This window comes from Polypterus senegalus, chromosome 18, assembly GCF_016835505.1.
Source record: "Polypterus senegalus isolate Bchr_013 chromosome 18, ASM1683550v1, whole genome shotgun sequence".
Classification (NCBI taxonomy): Eukaryota; Metazoa; Chordata; class Cladistia; order Polypteriformes; family Polypteridae; genus Polypterus; species Polypterus senegalus.
This window is the reverse complement of record NC_053171.1, coordinates 8,160,159-8,183,860: the sequence shown is the minus strand read 5'-3', so window position 1 is coordinate 8,183,860 and position 23,702 is coordinate 8,160,159. Positions and strand designations below refer to the sequence as shown.

Sequence of the window (23,702 nt, the reverse complement as noted above, 5' to 3'; positions counted from 1 at the left end):
ATATCTGGAAATGCATTTTAGATATCTCAAATTGAACTAAAAGTGCGTCCATTTTAAGATATCTAAAAAGCATTTTATGATATCTCAAATAGATTTCAAGATATCCTGAAATGATGTACATTTTGAAATATCTGAAATGCATTTTAAGATACCTCGACATAGGTTCCTGTGCATTTCATCCATCCATCATCCAACCCACTATATCCTAACTACAGGGTCACGGGGGACTGCTGGAGCCAATCCCAGCCAGCACAGGGCACAAGGCAGGAAACAAACCCTGGGCAGGGTGCCCACACGCACACCAAGCACACACCAGGGACCATTTAGGATCGCCAATGCCTCTAACCTGCATGTCTTTGGACTGTCGGAGGAAACCCACGCAGACACGGGGAGGACATGCAAACTCCACGCTGGGAGGGCCAGGGAAGAGAACCCTGGTGTCCTAACTGCGAGGCAGCAGCGCTACCCACTGCGCCACCATGCTGCCCTACATTAATTAGTGTTCCCTAATTTTACTTTCTTATTGACTTTGTCTTGTTTTCTTTCTTCATCATGTAAAGCACTTTAGGCGCCATCATTTGTATGAAAATGTGCTATGGAAATAAATGTGGTTTTGCAGCCCGGGACAATATACAGGTGGCTGCCCCAAACCGTTATCATGCGTTGAGACTGCTGTACTTCATCTACTCTGTTTTTCGAGCAAGTGTTTAAGTTACACGTGTATATCCTTGTTATTGCAGTGCTTTTTTAGGTATGTTAACAAATAATGCACAAAGCATGTCTCTCTGTCTGTCCGTCCATGTGAAACAGCTGGGCCCCCAGTGAGCCAATTTTGTTGAAATGTGGCACGTTCATTTTCCAAGGAAATTCATCAAGACAGCCTTTGCTCAGATACCTCAAACAGACTGCGCTGTGCAAAGATTGGAAACTTCAAAATGTCCCATTGACATGCGTTGGTGAATCTGCAGACTCGTCTGTCTTAAAATGGAGGCACATTAACAAAGCATTTTACTTACGTATACCTTTACCACGGTCAGGTGTGTCAGAGACATTCAAGATGAACCACAGGAAACACGCAGAATTGGGAACAAAAGTAGAGTTGGCGAAGGTGGAAGAGTTTAAATACTTGGGATCAACAGTACAGAGTAACGGGGATTGTGGAAGAGAAGTGAAGAAGAGAGTGCAGGCAGGGTGGAGAAGAGTGACAGACGGGTATCAGTGACAGTGACAGGGAAGGTCTACAGGACAGTAGTGAGACCAGCTGTGTCATATGGGTAGGAGACGGTGGCACAGGAGTCAGAGCTGGAGGTGGCAGAGGTAAAGATGTTAAGATTGGAATTGGGGGTGACGAGGATGGACAGGATTAGAAATGAGGACATTAGAGGGTCAGCTCAGGTCTGGAGACAAAGTCAGAGAGGCGAGATGGCGTTGGTTTGGACATGTGCAGAGGAGAGATGAGGGGTATACTGAGAGAAGGGTGATAAGGATAGAGCTGCCAGTGAAGAGGAGAAGAGGAAGGTTTATGGATTTGGCGAGAGAGGACATGCAGGTGATGGGTGTGACAGGGCAAGATGATGAGGACAGGAAGAGATGGAAGAAGATGATCTGCTGTGGTGACACCTAACAGGAGCAGACTCTATGGGCCTCTATCAGGAGATGAAAAATGACAATTTTCTATTACAATCAACGATATTTAAAATTTAAACATGGACACTGAAGCACATATTTTAATATGTCAGATATCTGCTGAAGTAAATCATTACATTTCTTAGGAGCACCCCAAATTAGGCCACCTTACACTAATTCAGACTTTTTATTCATTGATATCATTTATTTATTGTGGCCCAGTGGTAGCGCTGCTGCCACGCAGTTAGGTGACTTGGGTTCACTTCCCGGGTCCTCCCTGCGTGGAGTTTGCATGTTCTCCCCGTGTCTGCGTGGGTTTCCTCCGGGCGCTCGGTTTCCTCCCACAATCCAAAGACATGCAGGTTAGTTGGATTGGCGATTCTACATTGGCCCTAGTGTGTGCTTGGTGTGTTTGTGTGTGTCTTGTGGTGGGTTGGCACTCTGCCCAGGAGTGGTTCCTGCTTTGTGCCCTGTGTTGGCTGGGATTGGCTCCAGCAGACCCCCGTGACCCTGTGTTCAGATTCAGCGGGTTAGAAGATGGATGGATGGATTTATTGATTGTGGTATCCGGGGTGGACGTCTCCAGGCTGGTGGTCAGGCTGTCCCCCTGGCATTGCAAACAATCTTTGCTTCCATTTGGGAGACTGGCATCATCCCAGCTGACTGCAAAATGGAACTTATTGTCCCTATCTGGAAAGGAAAGGGCGATCGCCTGGATTGTGGCAACTACAGGGGGATAACACTGCTTTCGGTGCCGGGTAAGGTCCTTGCTAGGGTCGTCCTCAATAGGATCCGTGACCCGTGAACAGTGTGGTTTTACACCTAAGAAATCTGCCATCAACCGCATCCTGGCACTGAGGGTTCTCATTCGGCAGAGTTTCTTGGCAGCCTTCGTAAAGCTTTGGACTCAGTTGATCGAGCTGCCCTGTGGGACATCCTGAGACTTTGCAGGATCCTCTCAAGGCTGCTGGATATCATGGCCGGCCTGTACACTGGTACTGCGAGTGCTGCGCAGAGTGGAGGCAGAACTTCTACGTTTTTCCAAGTTGATTGTGGGGTTCATCAGCGGTGCGTTCTGCTCCTACTCTGTTCAGTGCTGGCATGGACTGGGTGTTGGTCAAGGTCGTGGGGTCCAGCAGCTATGGGGCATCTGTTAGTGAAGAAAGATTCACGGATCTTGACTTTACTGACGATGCTGTGATCTTTGCTGAGTCAATGGAGGCTCTGATCGGGGGTCTCGAGAGACTGAGTGAGGGGTGTGAGTGTCTGGGCTGGCAAGTGTCCTGTTAAAAAACAAGATCAGGCCTTTAATGACCTCGTGGGCACGGCCATCAGCAGTGTGTCTGTCTGTGGAGAGAGTGTCGACCTCATCGAGAGGTTTACTTACCTTGGCAGTGACATTCATGTCTCTGGTGATTCTTCCTATGAAATCCGTCGACGGATTAAGAGAGCATGGGGGTCATGAGGTCGCTGGAAAGGGGGTGTATGACGCTCCTCGATATCTCAGCAAAAGGACGAAGGTCCAAGTGTTTAGAGTCTTTGTGCTCCCTGTTTGTGAGACATGGACGCTATCCAGTGACCTGAGATGAAGACTGGACTCCTTCATGTGTGTCTCTTCGGAGAATCCTTGAGTACAGCTGGTTTGATTTTGTGTTGCTCACAGAGTCCTGAATGAGGCACATGTCCTGCACTATGGCCATGTGGCACGATTACCCGAGGATGATCTGGCTCGCAGAACTCTAATTGTTGAGGACCGGAGTGGCTGGACCAGGCCAAGGGGATGCCCATGTAATACCTGGCTGTGGCAGGTAGTGTGTCATATCCAGAGGGGGTGGGGGGGTGATATTGCCAATCAGGATCCCGAGCTGTTTCGTCGTGCGCTGGATGTGGCAACACGCTGTACCAGTTCATGCCCCCCAACCTGACCTGATTTACTTATTTGACTGACACGTTTACAATTGGTAATATTTCTTTTTTTTCCTAAATGGAGCAGAGGTAGGTGAAGTGACTTGCTCAGGGGTCCCCAGTGGCACTAACAGCCCACAACCTTTCAATCTTTATGCTCATCAGCTGGGGAACAACGTGACGTGCACGGATTGCCATTCTCGGGTTGCTTTTAAAACTTTTCGCGCAGCGCTTGGGCGGTTTTGTTGCATTATGACACGCCCTTCTCATGAATAATGTGCTTTAAGAAACGCCTCCTTGGATTCACAGTGAGAGCAGTGGAGGAGCGTAGCCTACGGGCGCCACCCACTTCCCCCAAACAGCGCCAAATAACGCATTAAGGAGGGGAGGGGCGGGGCAGAGAATGGACCGTCCGCTCCACCCTCCGGACTCGGACAGCGAGCAAGTTAAAGGACCTTAAACTCACCTCCTCGGAAGTGTCATTGTTTTTTTTTTTTGCACATTTCGCCTCAGTTTATCTCCTCAGTCTAAGAAGAGTGACACGGTTTTAGTCGGCAGCTGCTCTATAGTTTCTGGACGAACTGATTGACTGACTGACTGGCGGGCTCCTCCTCCGGCGGCTCTTCGTCCTCGGCGCCACTCGGCTCATCACGTGACTGCTCCGCCACAACTCCGCGGCGCGCGCGGCAGCCATGATGGTGGGTGTTATCGGCGCTTTTTTTCTATCTTCTTCGTTTTCTCTCGTTTTAAACCGATTAACGCGAATCCTGCATGTAGCTTTGGTGTAGACAACAGGTGGTCACCTGCAGTAACGAACTCTCTGCGTCTTTCTTTTTTTTGTCATTCTTTGCAGCAGGAAGGGTTAGACGACGGCCCTGATTTCCTCTCAGAAGAAGACCGAGGAGTAAGTTTGTCTTCTTTTTTTTATTTCGCTGCCTGACCTGAGCTCCGCTGCCTCGAGCGTTATGTTAGGAGTGTCCCCCCGTACCCCGAACCCCAAGAAGTACTCGTTGTTGCTTTTCTTTTTGTAGAAGAGCTTTTGACTCCTTCACTCCCTGCCGCCGGGGCCCAGTGACATCGTTACCAGTGCCGTGACAGAGGCTCTTTTTGTGTCCCTTGCACCCGGATGGGTCTCCCACCTCTTCTAAAGTGTTTATTTTAATTTTCTTTTATAACAAATCTGGTACAGCAGCCTACAAGAAATACTCTTTAAACAGACACTACTTAAGGTAGGCCAGAAGGGGGGGCAGTTTGAGAGTTTTATATAGCGCCTTTCCCGTTGACCAAAGTGTGCGGTAGCGTTTAAGGCTGGGGTGTCGAACTCTGGGATTGTAGGGCAGCAGGTTTTCATTCTAACCATCCTCTTAATTAGTGACCAGTTGTTGCTGGTAATTTAATTTCTTTTGCTTTAGTTTTAATTAACCTGACAAAGACCCCTAAGTTGTTACTTTTTCCTTAATTAGCAGCCAAACTATAATGAGACACAAAACAAAGCGCCATGTGACCAGCTAACCCAGGAATGTCAAACTCGGGCCTGGAGGGCTGTAGGTTTTCATTCTATTTTCTTAATTAGTGACCAGTTTTTGCTGCAAAGTTCACTTTTACCTTCGTTTTAATTAACTTGACTCGGGCCCCTAAGTTGGTTCATTTTCCTTAATTAGCAGCCAAGCAATAATAAGACAGAGTGGTGCAGTGGTAGTGCTGCTGCCTCACAGTATGGAGACCCAGGTTCGCTTCCCGGGTCCTTCCTGCGTGGATAGATAGACAGATTATTAATCCGAAGGTAAATATAACTCATAAAAAATAAACGATATTAAATTAAAGAGTGATAACAATGCAGGTATAACAGACAATAACTTTGAATAATGTTAATGTTGAAATTGAAGAGTCGCATAGTGTGGGGTCTCCTCAGTCTGTCAGTATAGCAGGACGGTGACAGCAGTCTGTCTGTGGCCGAAGCAGCTCTTCTGTCTGGAGATGATCCTGTTCAGTAGATTCTCCATGATTGACAGGAGTCTGCTCAGCGCCCGTCGCTCTGCCACGGATGTCAAACTGTCCAGCTCCGTGCCTACAATAGAGCCTGCCTTCCTAAAAAGTTCGTCCAGGCATGAGGCGTCCCTCTTCTTTTTGCTGCCTGCCCAGCACACCACCGCGTAGAAGAGGGCGTTCACCACAACCATCTGGTAGAACATCTGCAGCATCTTATTGCAGATGTTGAAGGACGCCAGCCTTCTAATGAAGTATAGTCGGCTCTGTCCTCTCTTGCACAGATCATCAGTATTGGCAGACCAGTCCAGTTTATCATCCAGCTGCACTCCCAGGTATTTATAGATCTGCACCCTCTTCACAGTCACCTCTGATGATCACGAGGTCCATGAGGGGCCTGGGCCTCCTAAAATCCACCACCAGCTCCTTGGTTTTGCTGGTGTTCAGGTGTAGGTGGTTTGAGTCGCACCATTTAACAAAGTCCTTGATTAGGTTCCTGTACTCTTCCTCCTGCCCACTCCTAATGCAGCCCACCATAGCAGTGTTATCAGTGAACTTTTGCACGTGGCAGGACTCCGAGTTGTATTGGAAGTCTTATGTTTGCTGAACAGGACCAGAGAAAGTCCAGTCCCCTGCGGCGCTCCTGTGCTGCTGACCACAATGTCAGACCTGCACATACTGAGGTCTGTCTGTAAGATAGGAGTCTGCATGTTCTCCCCGTGTCTGCGTGGGTTTCCTCCCACAGTCCAAAGACATGCAAGTTAGGTGCATTGGCGATCCTAAATTGTCCCTAGTGTATGCTTGGTGTGTGTGCCCTGTGTTGGCTGGGATTGACTCCAGCAGACCCCCGTGACCCAGTGTTAGGATATAGTGGGTTGGAGGATGACTGACTGGCAATAATGAGACGCTAAACAAGGTGCCACGTGGCCTGCTAACCCACGGATGTCAAACTCTGGGCCTGGAGGGCTGCAGGTTTTCATTCTAACCATCCTCTAAATTAGTGAGCAGTTTTTGCTGCTAATTAGTTTCTTTTGCTTTAGTTTTAATTAACATGACAAAGACCCCTAAGCTGTTTCTTTTTCCTTAATTAGCAACCAAACAATAATGAGACACTAAACAAGGTGCCACGTGACCAGCAAACCCACAGATGTCAAACTCGGGGCCTGGAGGGCCGCAGTGGCTGCAGGATTTCATTCTAACTATCCTCTTAATTAGTGAGCAGTTTTTTCTGCTAATTAGTTTCTTTTGCTTGAGTTTTATTTAACTTGACAAAGACCCCCAAGTTGTTTCTCTTTCCTTAATTAGCAGCCACACTCTAAACCAGGGGTGTCAAACTCCAGTCGTGGAGGGCTGCAGTGGCTGCAGGTTTTCATTCTAACTATCTTCTTAATTAGTGACCAGTTTTTGCTGCAAATTTCTCTTTTTGCCCAGAGGGGACTGGGCGGTCTCATGGTCTAGAATCCCTGCAGATTTTATTTTTTCTCCAGCTGTCTGGAGATTTTTTGTTTTTTCTGTCCCCCTGGCCATTGAACCTTACTCTTATTCGATTTAATTAATGTTGATTTATTTTGTTTTCTTATTGTGTATTTTATTTTTCTATTCTTTATTATGTAAAGCACTTTGAGCTACTGTTTGTATGAAAATGTGCTATAGAAATAAATGTTGTTGTTGTTTACCTTCGTTTTAATTAACTTGACTCGGGTCCCTTAGTTGGTTCATTTTCCTTTAATTAGCAGCCAGACAGTAATGAGACATAAAACAAGCAGGACAAGACCAGCTCACCTGTACCCATCAAACAAAATCTGAAAATAAAGATGAAGGTCTCAGTAAGGTTGATCCCTCCGGTTACCAAAACATTTTAGGAGTTCTTGGATAAAACAGAATATCAGCCATTTTGGAAATGTCTGCTGTGGCAAAAAGAGAGCAGCAACAAGCCATGGAATTGAATAACGGGTTTAATTAACAGCAAGAATCAGCTTCTTATTAAGGAACTGGTTGGAGTTTGAAGCCCCAATTTAGCTGGTCATCTGTTGGCTCGTTTCATGTCTCATTTCTGTTTGGCTGCCATTTAACACTTAAGACTTAATCCTTAAAAACAGGGCTATTAAAATAAAGGGAAAAGCAGTTAAGTAGCAGTGAGAATTGGACACTGATTAGGAAAAGGGGTTAGAAAGAAAACCTGCACCCACTGCGGCCCTCCAGGCCTGGAGTTCGACATCTGTGCTCTAAACGAAGCGCCACGTGACCAGCTAACCCATGGATGTCCAACTCGGGGCCTGGAGGGCCGCAGTGGCTGCATGTTTTCATTCAAACCATTTCTTTTGCCTCTTGACTCGGGCCTGTTAGTTGTTTTATCTTTTTCTTAATTAGCAGCCGCCAACAGTGCCATTTATTTCTATGTAACTCAAAGTGCTTTACAAGATGAGGAAAGAAAAGTATATAAAAATAAGAGGAGGCAATACTAAAGAATAAAGCAAGGTCTGATGGCCTGGAGGACAAAAAAAAAGAAAAAACAAAATCTGCAGTAGTTTCGAAGCCATGAGACCACCCATCCCCAAGCCCCCCTGGACATTCTATGTAACATAAATGATCTCAATCAGTCCTCGGGGTTTTCAGGATTCACATGGTAGAATTAGGCTATGATGGTCATGTGGACCTGTGGCCTTCAATTCATCAATGTAGGGACTGCATGGTGCCCTGATCAGGTGGTGGTGGTGGTGGTGGTGTTGGGCAGATCACCAGCACAGAAAACCAGAAAGAGGACAGCAGAGAAAGTAGGGGTTAGTACGGATTGCGGAGCCATGATACAAATTCGAATTCAATGCATACACAGAATATCAGGGTTACACTAAAATGAGGCCATGAGAAAGCCGTGTTAAAGTAATGGTGTTTTTTTTTTTTCTAAGTGCTCCACCGTATCAGCCTGTCAAATTTCTATTGGTAAGCTATTCCAGTTTTTAGGTGCACAAAAGCACTTCTTTTAAGTTTACCTCTTAGAATTATAGGCAGACACTCCTTTGAAGAGCTAAGGTTACGATTTGGAGTGTAAGGTGAAAAGCATAGGATGGAGCGAGAATACAGAAGGCTTTGTAAACCATAAGCAGAATTGTAAATGACACCGGTGTCCAATGTAGAGACCTCAAAACTGGAGAGATGTGCTTGGATTTTCTTTTCCTAGTGAAGATTCTGGCAGCTCCGCTCTACACTAACTGTAACCGATTTACATCTTTTTTTTTTTTTGGGTGGTCCTGAGAGGAGGCCGTTAAAGTGATCTGGTTGACTAAAAACAAAAGCGCAAACTCCTTTTTCAGCATCTTGCAAAGTTATAAGGCAGGGGTCCTCAATCGCAGTCCTGGAGGGCCGCAGTGGCTGCAGGTTCAGCCAACCCATTTGCTTAATAAGAAGCCCTTATTGCTCAAGTAACACTTCTGCTTCACTTTAGTGGTGTCACTCGTTAAGATTTGGAACCCTTATTGCTTATTTTAGTCTTAAAACAGCTGTAGTCTTGGTTTTTATTTGCTCCTAATTAGCAATAACATGCAAATGACAAAAGAGACCAGCATTTCCCCATTTAACTTGTTACCATTTAAACCAGCGTGTATTTGTCATGCACTATTGGGTTTAATTAAAATACTTGGAAGGAAAGTGAAGAGAAGGGGAACAACTGGTCTGTTTTAGACTTCAAATCATTTGGATGATATCCTTAGAAAGGGGAAGAAAATCCAGCATGTGATATTTACCTCGACATAGCAGAGTTAAAGCACTAACAAGCCATGAAGTTTAATTATTGGCAAGAATTGCTTTCTAATTAAGCAACCAGGTTAGAACAAAAACCTGCAGCCACTGCGGCCCTCCAGGACTGTGATTGAGGACCCCTGTTATAAGGGATCTAACTTTTGCTTTTTCCTTATGTGAAAAAATGCTTTCGTGGTAACCTGATTAATATGTGAGTTTTAAAATTTAGATCAGAGTCAATAATTACCCCTAAATTCTTTACCTCTGTCTTGACTTTGAAGCCTAATCAATCCAGCCAAACAATATGGAGACACATGACCAGCTCACCGGTACCCATCACACAATATCTGAATATAACGAAAGGTGAAGTTAATCGTTACATTTATGAGCTCCCCAAACTAAGGCAGTTTACGCTCATTCAGAGTTTTGTTCTTATTTATTGAACACCTCTGCTCGGTCATCCTCTACTGTATAATGGCAGTTATTCAGGTCTTTTGGCTTTTTGTGGACAAAATTGTTGGTACCCTTCAGTCAATGAAAGAAAAACTCACAATGGTCACAGAAATAACTTTAATCTGACAAAAGTAATAATAAATAAAAATTCTATGAAATTTAACCAATGAAAGTCAGACATTGCTTTTCAGCCATGCTTCAACAGAATTATTTAAAAAAATAAACTCATGAAACAGGCCCTGGACAAAAATGCTGGTACTCCTAACTTAATATTTTGTTGCACAACCTTTTGAGGCAATCACTGCAATCAAACGATTCCTGTAACTGTCAGTGAGACGTCTGCACTTCTCAGCAGGTATTCTGGCCCACTCCTCATGAGCAGACTGCTCCAGTGGTCTCAGGTTTGAAGGGTGCCTTTTCCAGACGGCATGTTTCAGCTCTTTCCAAAGATGCTCAGTAGGATTGAGGTCAGGGCTCATAGAAGGCCACTTTAGAATAGTCCAATGTTTTCCTCTTAGCCATTCTTGGGTGTTTTTAGCTGTGTGTTTTGGGTCATTGTCCTGTTGCAAGACCCATGACCTGCGACTGAGACCAAGCTTTCTGACACTGGCCAGCACATTTCTCTCTAGAATCCCTTGATAGTCTCGAGATTTCATTGTACCCTGCACAGATTCAAGACACCCTGTGCCAGATGCAGCAAAGCAGCCCCAGAACATAACAGAGCCTCCTCCATGTTTCACAGAAGGGACAGTGTTCTTTTCTTGATATGCTTCATTTTTCCGTCTGTGAACATAGAGCTGATGTGCCTTGGCAAAAAGTTCAATTTTTGTCTCATCTGTCCATAGGACATTCTCCCAGAATCTTTGTGGCTTGTCCACATGTAGTTTGGCAAATTCCAGTCTGGCTTTTTTATGATTTGTTTTCGACAATGGTGTCCTCCTTGGTCGTCTCCCATGAAGTCCACTTTGGCTCAAACAACGACGGATGGTGCGATCTGACACTGATGTTCCTTGAGCTTGAAGTTCTCCTTGGATCTCTTTAGAAGTTTTTCTGGGCTCTTTTGTTACCATTCGTATTATCCGTCTCTTTGATTTGTCATCAATTTTCCTCCTGCGGCCACGTCCAGGAGGTTGGCTACAGTCCCATGGATCTTAAATTTCTGAATAATATGTGCAACTGTAGTCACAGGAACATCAAGCTGCTTCGAGATGGTCTTATAGCCTTTACCTTTGACATGCTTGTCTATAATTTTCTTTCTAATCTCCTGAGACAACTCTTTCCTTCGCTTCCTCTGGTCCATGTTGAGTGTGGTACACACCATGTCACCAAACACCACAGTGACTACCTGGAGCCCTATATATAGGTCCACTGACTGATGACAAGATTGTAGACACCTGCCTGTGATGCTAATTAGTGGACACACCTTGGATTAACATGTCCCTTTGGTCACATTATTTTCAGTCTTTTCTAGGGGTACCATCATTTTTGTCCAGGCCTGTTTCATGAGTTTTTTTTTTATTAATTCTGTTGAAGCATGGTTGAAAATCAATGTTTGACTTTTATTAGTTAAATTTCATAGAATTTTTATTTATTATTACTTTTGTAAGATTAAAGTTATTTCTGTGACCATTTTGAGTTTTTCTTTCATTGACTGAAGGGTACCAACAATTTTGTCCACGTGTGTAGATAGCAGGGGTCTCATTTATAACACTTTGTGTGCATTAGAGTGTCAAAGTGTGTGTAACACTAAAAGAACAGAACATGTGGATGCCAAAAAAAGATCAGATTTCTAAAAGTGGTGGTACACACATTTCTACACAATTTACCTTTTATAAATCACAAGCATCTTTTAAATGTTTTGTATGTGAACGTGGCTCAACCCTGGCATGGACTATACCAATCAAACACACAGAAGTGCCACCTGCTTTCGAGGAGACCTGTGGTGCCTTCTGCAGGTACATCTTAGTGTTGCAGAGCAGGTAAAGCATTTTAGCACCGCTCTGCATTCTGGGAGCTTTCTATGGGGTTAGGTTAGGGGTGTGGTAAGGTTTGGGGTCTGAGCTGGTAACCTTGCTTGTGTAATTCTGTGATTGCTGATACGGGCTAAGTGAAAGACTGAGGGTTCAGCCAGTTAACCCTACCGAGACGACACTCGCCCCGTACAGTATTGTAATGTCTGCTGAAGCTACTTCACATTATGTGAATCATAAGCCACCTCGCCATGACATTGGTCAGTCTCATCTTGGCATCACAGGTGACTTGTCTGTTAATGGAAATGTAAATATTTATGGTTAACGATAATAATTTGATAATTCTTTACATTTATATAGTGCTTTTCTCACTGCTTGAAGTTCAACTCTCTTTGCAGGGAGGACCTGGGAAGTGAGCCCACAGTTTCCTTACTGCAAAGCAGCAAACAGAAATACTAAAAGCGCTTCATTCTCGCTGGGTACCCTATTGTAGCACGAGTGCAGTCATTTGCTCTGATTACGTTCGGAGAACCAGGCACTGCTGCAGATCGCTTTTTATTATTTCATATATGTACTCCCACATCGTATGAAAGTGAAAGGCGCACCTCGTCACTTGGTTAATGGCTTCCAGCACGGTGGGCAGGATGGATTGAAGCTTGTGACCGTTTGTCTGTCCAATTGAAGCAGCTTGGTCCCCAGTGGGCCCGTTTTGTTGACATGTGGCACATTTATTTTCCAGGGAAGTTTTGTCGAGACGTTTTTTTTTTGTTCAGATATCTCGCAATACAAAGGTTTGAAGTTTCAAAATCTCCCATTGACACGCATTGGTGATTTCTGTAAACTCGTCTGTCTTGAAATAGAGAAACGTTCCGCGTGACGTAAGCTACAAATTTGTGTTGTGTTTCAATTTTAGCTTGACAGCAGTTACACCAACTGTTATGTTTTGCATATTTTCCTCTTTTTTTTTTTTTTTTCTCCTCCGAAAGCCGCTACTCACTGCAGACAGATCTCTAACTTCATGAAACGCCAACAGACTGCATGCCTGGGTAGAAAGTTACCCGCTGTCACTGCCTGCTTGTAGGGGCGCCCATAGGATTGAATGTAAATACAATTAATCCATTCCAGACCGTACGAACTGTGTGAAAATATATATTTTAAAGGATTTTTAAGCACAAAAATAGTTAATCATACCATAGAATGCACAGTGTAATTGTAAACTAAATGTAAAAACATTGAGCCAACCTTGAACAGAGAAAAGTAACATTGCAGGATTTCACGCTACAGCCTTACGAACCGCTCGCTGTAAACACTTTTTTTTAATGAGTTTTAAGCACAGGAAAAAAACGAACATTTGAAAAATCCGTAATTTATACAAAAACTAACCATAAACAACCAAGAAAAGTAACCTTTCATGAGTCGAGTTCTGGCATGAAGGAAGTGAGCAGGAGAGGAGATCACAGTTTTGAGGTAAAGTCTCTCCGCATGATGCACGTCGGACCGAGAACAACGTACAGTACAGGGAAGGAGACTGAACACGTGCGGAAATCACCGGCGCGCACAAACCGGAAGGGAAACTGGCTTGTTTGTCACCCGAGTGTGTGGTCGTGAACAGATGGCAAAGTTTGGCAAGCTTTTTGGTCGTCACCTGATTTGTTTGTGACCTGAGACGTTCGTGACCCGAGGTTCCACTGTTACAAATATCGGGCCATTGCCGGGTTAATTTTTCCAGCAATGCTGGCAGATTCCGCTCTTACACTTGCGCTGGATTAACGTTCCCAGGTTTTTAACTCGTGTTCGCTCACAAATCCCACCCATTAAATTGTTTGCAAGCTAAACTGCACCCCGGCAAGGGATTTTAGAGTCACAAGTGTTAACCTCCTCAATCATTTAACTAAATCCGCATGCTGGCTCGTGTAGTGTTTATACTGCACCTTAACATTAGTTTGCTAATTTTACTTTTATGCATGTTGGATATCTGAGGCAAATTACACTAAGGTACTGAAGACTAATGTTTGTGTTTCTCTTACCTTAGTTAAAAATTAATTGGTTGGGGGAAGTTTGCACCATTGTCTAACATCAGTCCTTTTACTTTGGGGCAGGGGTTGCCACCTCCGGTCCTGGTGGGCCACAGTGGCTGCGGGTTTTCATTCTCACCCTTTTCTTAACGAGTGCCCTGTTTTCTCCTGCTAATTAACTTGTTTTGAATGAATTTTAATTGACTTGCTCTTGAAGACTCCGACCCCTTCATTGTTTCTTTTTCCTTTATTAGCAGCAAAACAATAATGAGATAGAAAATGAGTCCGAACAACTGGTGTCCATCACACAATATCTGAAAGTAAAGAAAGGTGAAGGTCTCAGGAATGTCAATCTGCTCAGGTCCCCCAAAACATTTGACCAGCGTTCTTAGAAAACAGAAAATCGACAATTTCAGAAATGTCTGCTAATGCACCACGAGAGCAGCAACAAGCCACGGAATTAAAGAACGAGTTTAATTAACGACAAGACTCGGCGCCTGATTAAGCACTTGGTTGGAGTGAAATTGGTTGGAGTTTGAGGCCCTGACTGAGTTGGTCTTCTGTTGGCTCCCTCACTTCACATTTCATTTCTGTTTGGGTGCCATTTAAGGAAAGAAATGAAGCAATTCAGAGGAACGATGAAGAAATCTTAAAAAAGCAATTCAATTTAAGTTAATTCACAAGAAGTTCATTACAATTAGCAGCACAGATGGGACACTCATTTAAAAAAAGGGTCAGAATGAAAACCTGCAGCCACGGTGGTCCTCCAAGACCGGAGTTGGCGACCCCTGCTTTAGGGCAAGGGTGTCCAACTCGGGGCCTGGTGGGCTGCAGGTTTTTATTCTAACCCTTTTCCTAATCAGCGAGCAGTTTTCACTGCTAACTCCTTTTCCCTTCATTTTAATAGCTCGGGTTTTAAGGATTCAGGCCTCTGAATCGACTCATTACTTCATTAAATGGTAGCTAAACAGAAATGAGATGAGGAACAAGTCAGCAGATGACCAGCTCAATTGAAACCTCAGACTCCAGCCAGTTTTGCCATTACCAGTTTCATAATGAGAAGCCAGTTCTTGCCGTTATTGAATATCAGGACTCGGCCTCGGCAGACTGTTGATTTTCTGGTTTTTTTTTTTTTTTCTCTAAGACCACCATCAAGATGTTTTGGTGACCTGAGCAGACCAACATGACAGAGACCTTCACTTTTCTTTATTTTCAGGTTAGGTGGTCATGTGGCAGCTTGTTTTGTCTCGTAATTGTTTGGCTGCTCATTAAGGAAAAAGAAACAACTAAGGGGGTCCGAGTCACGTCAATTAAAAACTAAGGCAAAACAAATTAATCAGCAGCAAAAACTGCTCACTAATTAAGAAGATGGTTAGAATGAAAACCTGCAGCCATTGCAGCCCATCAGGACCAGAGTTGCACACCTCCTGCTTTAGAGTGACGCTGCACTAATCTGAGCGTATTGCTTTGGCTACATTTAGGCAAAGGTAAACCTGATGTAGAGTATTTCATCCTACGCCGCTGGGCACGAGCAAGATGTTGTGATTCACAACTTTAATGATAATCTTTGGTTACCTACTCTATCAGAAAGGGTTTTGAAATTTCCTTTTAATACAGTGGTCTCAGACTCTGGTCCTGAAGGGTTGCAGTGGCTGCAGGTTTTCATTTGAATCCTTTTCCTAATTAGTGACCAGTTTTTGCTGCTAATTAACTCCTTTTCCTTTCATTTTAATTGACTTGTTTTTTTTAGGATTTGTTACTCTGAATTGTTTCATTTCTTTCCTTAAATGGCACCCAAACAGAAATAAAATGTGAAGTGAGGGAGCCCAACAGAAGACCAACTCCGTCAGGGCCTCAAACTCCAACCAATTTCATTCCAACCAGTTGCTTAATCAGGCGCCGAGTCTTGTTGTTAATTAAGCCCGTTCTTTAATTCCATGGGTTGTTGCTGCTCTTGTGGTGCAAAGGCATAGAGTTCTGAAATGGTTGATCTTCTCTTGTCTAAGAGCACTGCTAAAATGTTTTGTGGACCTGAGCAGATTAGCATTCCCGAAACCTTCATCTTTATTTTCAGATATTGCATGACGGTCACAGTTTGCTGGTCTTGTTTTGGCTCATTTTGTATCTCATTATTGTGTGGCTGCTAATTTAATGAAAAAGAAACAATGAAGGGGTCTGACTCTTCAAGAGCAAGTCAGTTAAAATGAATTCAAAAGAAGTTAATTAGCAGCAAAAACAGGACACTCATTAAGAAAAGGGTTAGAATGAAAACCTGCAGCCCACCAGGACTGGAATTTGAGGCCACTGTTGTAATATATCCAATTCTTTTAGTACTCAAGTGTACAGTACTGAAGTTGTATATTACAGTTAAATGTTTAAAAGTGTTCATTTTAAAGAGACTTACATAAGCAGCTATTTGCAGCATGTACTGTGTAATTTGATCAGCCAGTAAAACTGGCCCTTTTGGCTTTGTGGGTCAATTTCTCTGTAAGATCTGGCATTAATCAAAGGCTATTAGCACAGTTTGGACTAGTACGCAATTCAGCATTCGATAATACACTAATGCTTTCGTTTCCAATTAGCCAGTAGTAAGTCACTCACAGCCTCAGTTTTTTTTTTTGTTGATCTTGACGATGTTTAAGAATTGTCTAGAAACATTAAATAACATTCATCATTTTTTATATTTATTGAACGGCATAGCTGACTTTTTGTTAATATTCTCGGGGTAGTTACAGGAACTGTTTACTTGAATTTCTTGCTCTCCCCAGATACATTAAGCTCCTGTCACATAGGGAAGGCAATTGACATATTGATAGTAGTTGTAAGTAAAGCCAGAATCAAATATACACCGAGTACTTCATCCCAGAATTTTCCTGGATCAAGACATAGTGGAATACCAGGAGATCTTCCTGAGCTGGTTATGGATAAACAAAGAAATAAGACCTGCTAGTTATATAGGAAAAAATATCCCGACAATGGCAAAGTTAAGCACATGAACTAGTTTGGAAAGTCTTGAATGGTGATTCATGAATGTTATCAATTTGGTTAAATCTTTGGTTTTATTTGTTTGAAATGAATTGGAGAGTTGAATTCATTCTGAAGGCCAGGAGCAATACTCCATCCATGAAACGGAGAAAATTGTTAAGCCTAGCAAACAACAGATCTATTGTGCAGCTTTTGGGAATAGCTAAATGCAGGAGAATACAATATCTCTTCTTACACGAGTACTTGCTGCTTCACATCCTTCTGTACTGTTGCAGTATCCATCACATAGTATATATATATATATATATATATATATATATATATATATATACACTCACCTAAAGGATTATTAGGACCACCATTCTAATACGGTGTTTGACCCCCTTTCGCCTTCAGTACTGCCTTAATTCTACGTGGCATTGATTAAACAAGGTGCTGAAAGCATTCTTTAGAAATGTTGGCCCATATTGATAGGATAGCATCTTGCAGTTGATGGAGATTTGTGGGATGCACATCCAGGGCACGAAGCTCCCGTTCCACCACATCCCAAAGATGCTCTATTGGGTTGAGATCTGGTGACTGTGGGGCCATTTTAGTACAGTGAACTCATTGTCATGTTCAAGAAACCAATTTGAAATGATTGAGCTTTGTGACATGGTGCATTATCCTGCTGGAAGTCGCCATCAGAGGATGGGTACATGGTGGTCATGAAGGGATGGACATGGTCAGAAACAATGCTCAGGCAGCCGATGCCCAATTGGCACTAAGGGGCCTAAAGTGTGCCAAGAAAACATCCCCCACACAATTACACCACCACCACCACCCGCCTGCACAGTGGTAACAAGGCATGATGGATCCATGTTCTCATTCTGTTTACGCCAAAGTCTGACTCCATTTGAATGTCTCAACAGAAATCGAGACTCATCAGACCAGGCAACATTTTTCCAGTCTTCAACTGTCCGATTTTGGTGAGCTTGTGCAAATTGTAGCCTCTTTTTCCTATTTGTAGTGGAGATGAGTGGTACCCGGTGGGGTCTTTTGCTGTTGTAGCCCATCCGCCTCAAGGTTGTGCGTGTTGTGGCTTCACAAATGCTTTGCTGCATACCTCGGTTGTAACGAGTGGTTATTTCAGTCAAAGTTACTCTTCTATCAGCTTGAATCAGTCGGCCCATTCATTCTCCTCTGACCTCTAGCATCAACAAGGCATTTGCCACAGGACTGCTGCATACTGGATGTTTTTCCCTTTTCACACCATTCTTTGTAAACCCTAGAAATGGTTGTGCGTGAAAATCCCAGTAACTGAGCAGATTGTGAAATACTCAGAGCGGCCCGTCTGGCACCAACAACCATGCCACTCTCCAAATTGATTCAATCACCTTTCTTTGCCATTCTGACATTCAGTTTGGAGTTCAGGAGATTGTCTTGACCAGGACCACACCCCTAAATGCATTGAAGCAACTGCCATGTGATTGGTGGATTAGATAATTGCATTAATGAGAAATTGAACAGGTGTTCCTAATAATCCTTTAGGTGAGTGTATGTGTGTGTGTGTATATATATATATATATATATATATATATATATATATATATATATATATATATATATATATATATATATATATATATATATTATTATTTATTTATTTATTTTATTTTTTTTTGTTGAATCTATCATAGTGATTTAAGAACATTGTTCAAAACAAGTCAGAATAAATGCAGCATGTAACACGTTTCTGATTACAACTTCTTTTCATTTCAGACCCACGCCAAGACCTTTGGTTCAAGTGATTACATACTTCTGCTTGATAGCAGTTTAGAATTAAAAACCAGTTATCTAGACAGCAATGAGAAAGGTTTTTCTTTAAAAAAAAAGAAAAACTTTTTAAAACATCACTTCACAATTAAATATGCAGTACTCTTACTATTGTCATTTCTGTGTAATTAATTTGCAAAAATGAATATTTTGTTTAAGATATTGTTTTATATGCATAGAAATTTCACTTTCTAAAAGCATTGCATTCTGCCAGTCAGAACTTTCTTTTTAATGGTTGCTTTCGTCAGGATTCAGGCCAAGTTATACGTTTAAATCAGCCAGGTGAGTTTTGCTAGTTTGTAGTGTAAGCCGTTTTGTGTTTTGCCGTGTATTGTTTATAAATGTGACTTTTAGCCAAATTCTTTGCTGGTTTTTGGTTTGCAGTGTTTTCACATTTGTTCACACCAGTTACTTCTATTGGCTCATTTTTCAGACAATTCCAGACCACTGGAATTCTCTTTTCCCACTCTTCTCATTTCCATTGCTGTTCCCTGTCCATCAATTCAAAGTACATGCACTTCAGAAATACACATTTTATATAACACTTTTTACAGCTGACAGTTCAGGATACTTTACTGATAGACGGCCACAACATATTTATTACTGTTGGAATAAAAGTTCCTTAAGTGACTTGCCATACATCGCTCACACAAGATTCACAACGATCCAGTGTCTTTACTAGTTTTAAATAACGTGTTATAGTACCCAGTATTGTGAATGCCATCCCTCAGCCCATTATAGCGTAACTTCTATAGACACATTCTAATAGGGTGGTCCAGATCGAATTCTGCAATTTTCATCGCGCTATAACTTATTAAGTTTATTACATAGAACATATCCCGAAAAATCCCAGATCATCGAAGTGTGCGAACTGACGTCCTGAAGAATCGTCTTTGCGCCGAACTGGAATCGTCCCCACATAAACGAAAGTCATTCAGACGATATGGATCTGCATAATTAGATCTGGACCACCCTGTAGAACAGGGGTCCTCAATCACAGTCCTGGAGGGCTGCAGTGGCTGCAGATTTTTGCTCCAACCCAGTTGCTTAATAAGAAGCCCTTATTGCTCAAGTAACACTTCTGCTTCACTTTAGTTGTCTCACTCGTTAAGATTTTGAACCCTTATTGCATATTTGTCATAATTGCTCCTAATTAGCAATAACATGCAAATGACAAAAGAGACCAGCATTTTACCATTTACACTTGTGTATTTATCATGCAGTGTTGGCTTTAATTAAATACTTGGAAGGAAAGTGAAGAGAAAAAAGTGAAGGACTGAGAATTGCTCCTCCATTTTAGCCTTCAAAATCATTTGGATGAAATCCTTAGAAAGGGGAAGAAAATCAAGGATATACAATACAATACAATACAGTTTATTTTTGTATAGCCCAAAATCACACAGGAAGTGCCGCAATGGGCTTTAACAGGCCCTGCCTTTTGACAGCCCCCCAGCCTTGACTCTCTGAGAAGACAAGGAAAAACTCCCAATAAAACCTTGTAGGAAAATGGAAGAAACCTCGGAAAGGCAGTTCAAAGAGAGACCCCTTTCCAGGTAGGTTGGGCGTGCAGTGGGTGTCAAAAGTAGGGGGTCAATACAATACAATATACACAACAGAACAATTCCTTAAGACAGCATAATAAAAATTTTAGAATTACGGTTTAACAGTAGATGATATGACATAATTAGGTTTGGATATTTTTAGAGTCCTGGAGACCTCATCCATCTAGCTGCATCTCCATTTGGCCATGCCACGGCTGAAACATTGCTCCGATGAAAGGACCCCTCTTTCCCATGATTCCTGTGATCCTCCATCAGGGATGACTTTACCATAGGCAGGCAAACAACTTGGCAGGTGGGCCGTGGCACCAATGGCCACATTTGGGTACCGAGAAAAGAAACAGAATAGGTGAGGGTTAGTATTCAAATATAATTATCATGTTACTTATGTTATAGTGCTAATGACTAACAACAGAGATGCAGTATGTACAGTTAATCAGCAGCTCTAGTCAGGATATGCTAAACTGAAGTAGTGAGTCTTCAGCCGGGATTTAAAGGCTGAGACCGAGGGGGCATCTCTTATGGAAGCAGGAAGACCATTCCACAGTTTAGGGGCCCTGTAACTAAAAGCTCGACCTCCCACTGTTATTTTATTAATCCTTGGAATCCTAAGCAGACCGGCATCTTGAGATCTTAATGTGCTCAGGTTTGTAAGTCATGATAAGTTCAGACAAGTAAGCGGACCTTGGCCATTTAATGCTTTATATGTTAAAAGGAGGATTTTGAAATCTGCCCTAAATTTAACTGGGAGCCAGTGTAAAGATTTAAGAACTGGGGTTATGTGTTCATATTTTCTTGTTCTTGTAATAATTCTTGCAGCGCATTTTGGATTAACTGGAGGCTGTATAGAGAACAGTTTGAACAGCCAGTGAACACCGCATTGCAGTAGTCAATCCTACTAGAGATAAATGCATGAATTAATTTCTCACAATCCTGTTTATTTAGAAAGCGCCTTAATTTCCTAATATTTTTAAGATGGAAAAACATGTTTTGGACGACTTTGTAATATGCTTTAAATGACATGCTAGAGTCAAAGATAACTCCTAGATTGGGCTGACTCAGTAAAATTAATTGGGATTCCAACTGAGTTAAATGACGACAAAATATTGCTGTGATCAGCGTCATTCCCTCCAACAATTAACATCTCTGTTTTATCTGTATTTAAAGACAAGTAGTTCTCATTCATCCATTCCTTTAATTCACTAACACAACTAATTAAAGACAACATCGGAGAAACTTCATTTGATTTAAATGAAAGGTATAACTGGGTGTCATCTGCATACGAGTGAAAATTAACATTATGTTTCCTAATGAGAGATCCCAGTGGAAGCATGTAAAGTGAAAACAGTAAAGGTCCCAGTACTGAGCCCTGCGGACACCATATTCAACTTCTGTGTATAATGATGGAGTACTGTCAGCACATTTCTGTACATACTGGAATCGATTTGATAAATAAGAACTGAACCAAGCGAGCACGGGCCTGTAAGCCCAACATCTTTCTAGCCTGTGCAGTAAAATAGAATGGTCAATGGTGTCAAACGCTGCACTTAAGTCCAACAACATAATTACAGTGGAATTTCCTTCATCAGAGGATATCAGAATGTCATTTACAACCCGTGTTAGTGCCGTTTCTGTACTATGACCAGTGCGAAAGCCAGACTGGAATTTCTCAAATAAATTGTAATGCGTAAGGTGTGACTGAAGCTGACTGGCGACTACTTTTCTAGTATTTTAGAGAGAAATGGTAAATTTGAAATAGGCCTATAGTTATTTAGTATGTGTGGGTCTAGGTCTGACTTTTTAAGTAAAGGTTTAATGACTGACACTTTTAGTGCATCAGGTACTGTGCCATGCAATAATGAACTATTGATAATGTTTAGAATGGTGCTACAAGAACATCCATTGCACTTTTACTAGTTTTGTTGGCACTGGATCTAGGGAACAAGTAGTGGGCTTCATTTTAAATTAAAGTTAAGACTTCCTGCTCAGTTACAGGATTAAAATTATTAAAGTGCTGAATGCAATGTGAGACAGGGTCTGCTAAGCTAGTATTTGGTTTGTACTGTGATGCTGAGATCTGGGATCTTATATTTTTAATTTTCTCATTGAAGAAGTTCATAAAGTCTGTACTGCTAATATCTGTTGGTATTTTGCACTGTTGATCTGAATTCCCATTTGTTAATTTAGCCACTGCTCTAAAAAGTACCCTAGGATTTTTATTATTGCTATCTATTAATGTAGAATAGTATTCTGAGCGAGCTTTAAAGAGGGCCTTTTTATATTTATTAACACTCTCTGTCCATGCAATTTGAAAGACATGTAGCTTTGTTGTTCTCCATCTGCGCTCCAGTTTTCGACACTCTAATTTAAGAGCTCGAGTGTTTTCATTAAACCAGGGAGAGTTTCTATGTGCTTTGATCACTTTTGTTTTAGGGGAGCCACTGTGTCCAGAGCATCTCTCAAGGTCACATTATAATGTGATATTAGCTGATCTAAATTGTTTTCCACGTTTACATTTGATGTTAACTGATCTAAATGGTTTTCCACAATTACACTCGACTTACTCAAGGTATCTATAAATTTTGAAGCAGAATTACAATCTAGATGTCGCACTGTCTTTGTTTTAATCTGCGAGCGCTGGCATGGGCAGAACTAAATCAAACGTAATTAAGAAGTGATCGGAAATAACTACATTTAATGGAGTAATATTTAAATTTTGAATTTCAACTTTGTAAGTTATAATTAAATCTAATGTATGGTTATGATTATGAGTTGGACCTTTGACAATCTGACAAAATCCTACTGAATTTAACAAATAAGTAAAACATTTGCTAAAAGTGTCAGTTTCCACATCAATGTGTACATTAAAATCCCCCATCAGAACTACGTGATCATAATTTATTGCCAAATCAGACAGAAGGTTGCTAAATTCAGTCATGAACAATGAATATGGCCCTGGTGGTCTGTAGACTAGCACTATAATTGTGTTGGAATCTGTTTTAATATTTAAAATGAATGCCTCAAAGGATGTAAAGTTGCCTAAATTTTTAGGAGTGATTTGCATTTTGTTACAATGAATTATTCCAAGGCCTCCTCCTCGACCAGAATCTCTAGACTTATGAAGGAACGAGTATCCATTTGGTGACGCCTCAGCTAGGGGAACAGTGTCACATTTACTAAGCCAGGTTTCAGTAAGAAGACACAGATCAGATTTTGAACTTAATATTATATCATTTACCAAAACAGCTTTAATATGATATGAGAACGAAGACCTGACACATCAGAGTTGAAGCACTGACAGGCCATGAACTTAAATTATTGGCAAGAATTGCTTGCTAATAAAGCAACTGGGTTAGAACAGAAAAACCTGTAGCCACTGCGGCCCTCCAGGACTGTGATTGAGGACCCCCGTTCTAAAAAGTCCAGTATTGTGAATGCCATCGCACAGCCTCTAGTAGCACACTGTGTCCAGAAGTGCATGTAGTAGAGTGTGAGCAGAGGAGGGGTAGGCAGTATGACAACAGACATGTTTACACTCTAAAATTGGATGTAGGAATTTGATATGGATAAGATCATAGTACAAGAGCTTGTGATCGAAATCAAAATGCTGCTCCTCACGAGGTGGTACATGTCCGTGGATTAGAAAGTGGGTG

General features: G+C 42.1%; 1 protein-coding gene across 2 annotated transcripts in view; it reads left to right on the top strand.

The window, feature by feature from the left end:
- Positions 1 to 3,953: 3,953 nt before the first annotated feature.
- Positions 3,954 to 23,702, top strand: part of snx6 (sorting nexin 6) — a 69,904-nt gene continuing 50,155 nt past the window's right edge. Inside the window, exons 1-2 of one of the 2 annotated variants that reach the window (XM_039741130.1) lie at positions 3,954 to 4,229; positions 4,388 to 4,435. In XM_039741130.1, the coding sequence (XP_039597064.1) occupies positions 4,224 to 4,229; positions 4,388 to 4,435 (54 nt within the window). In that variant the 5' untranslated portion in view covers positions 3,954 to 4,223. Of the gene's footprint in view, positions 4,230 to 4,384; positions 4,436 to 23,702 lie in introns of both variants that reach the window. The other variant, XM_039741129.1, reaches the window with a different exon arrangement.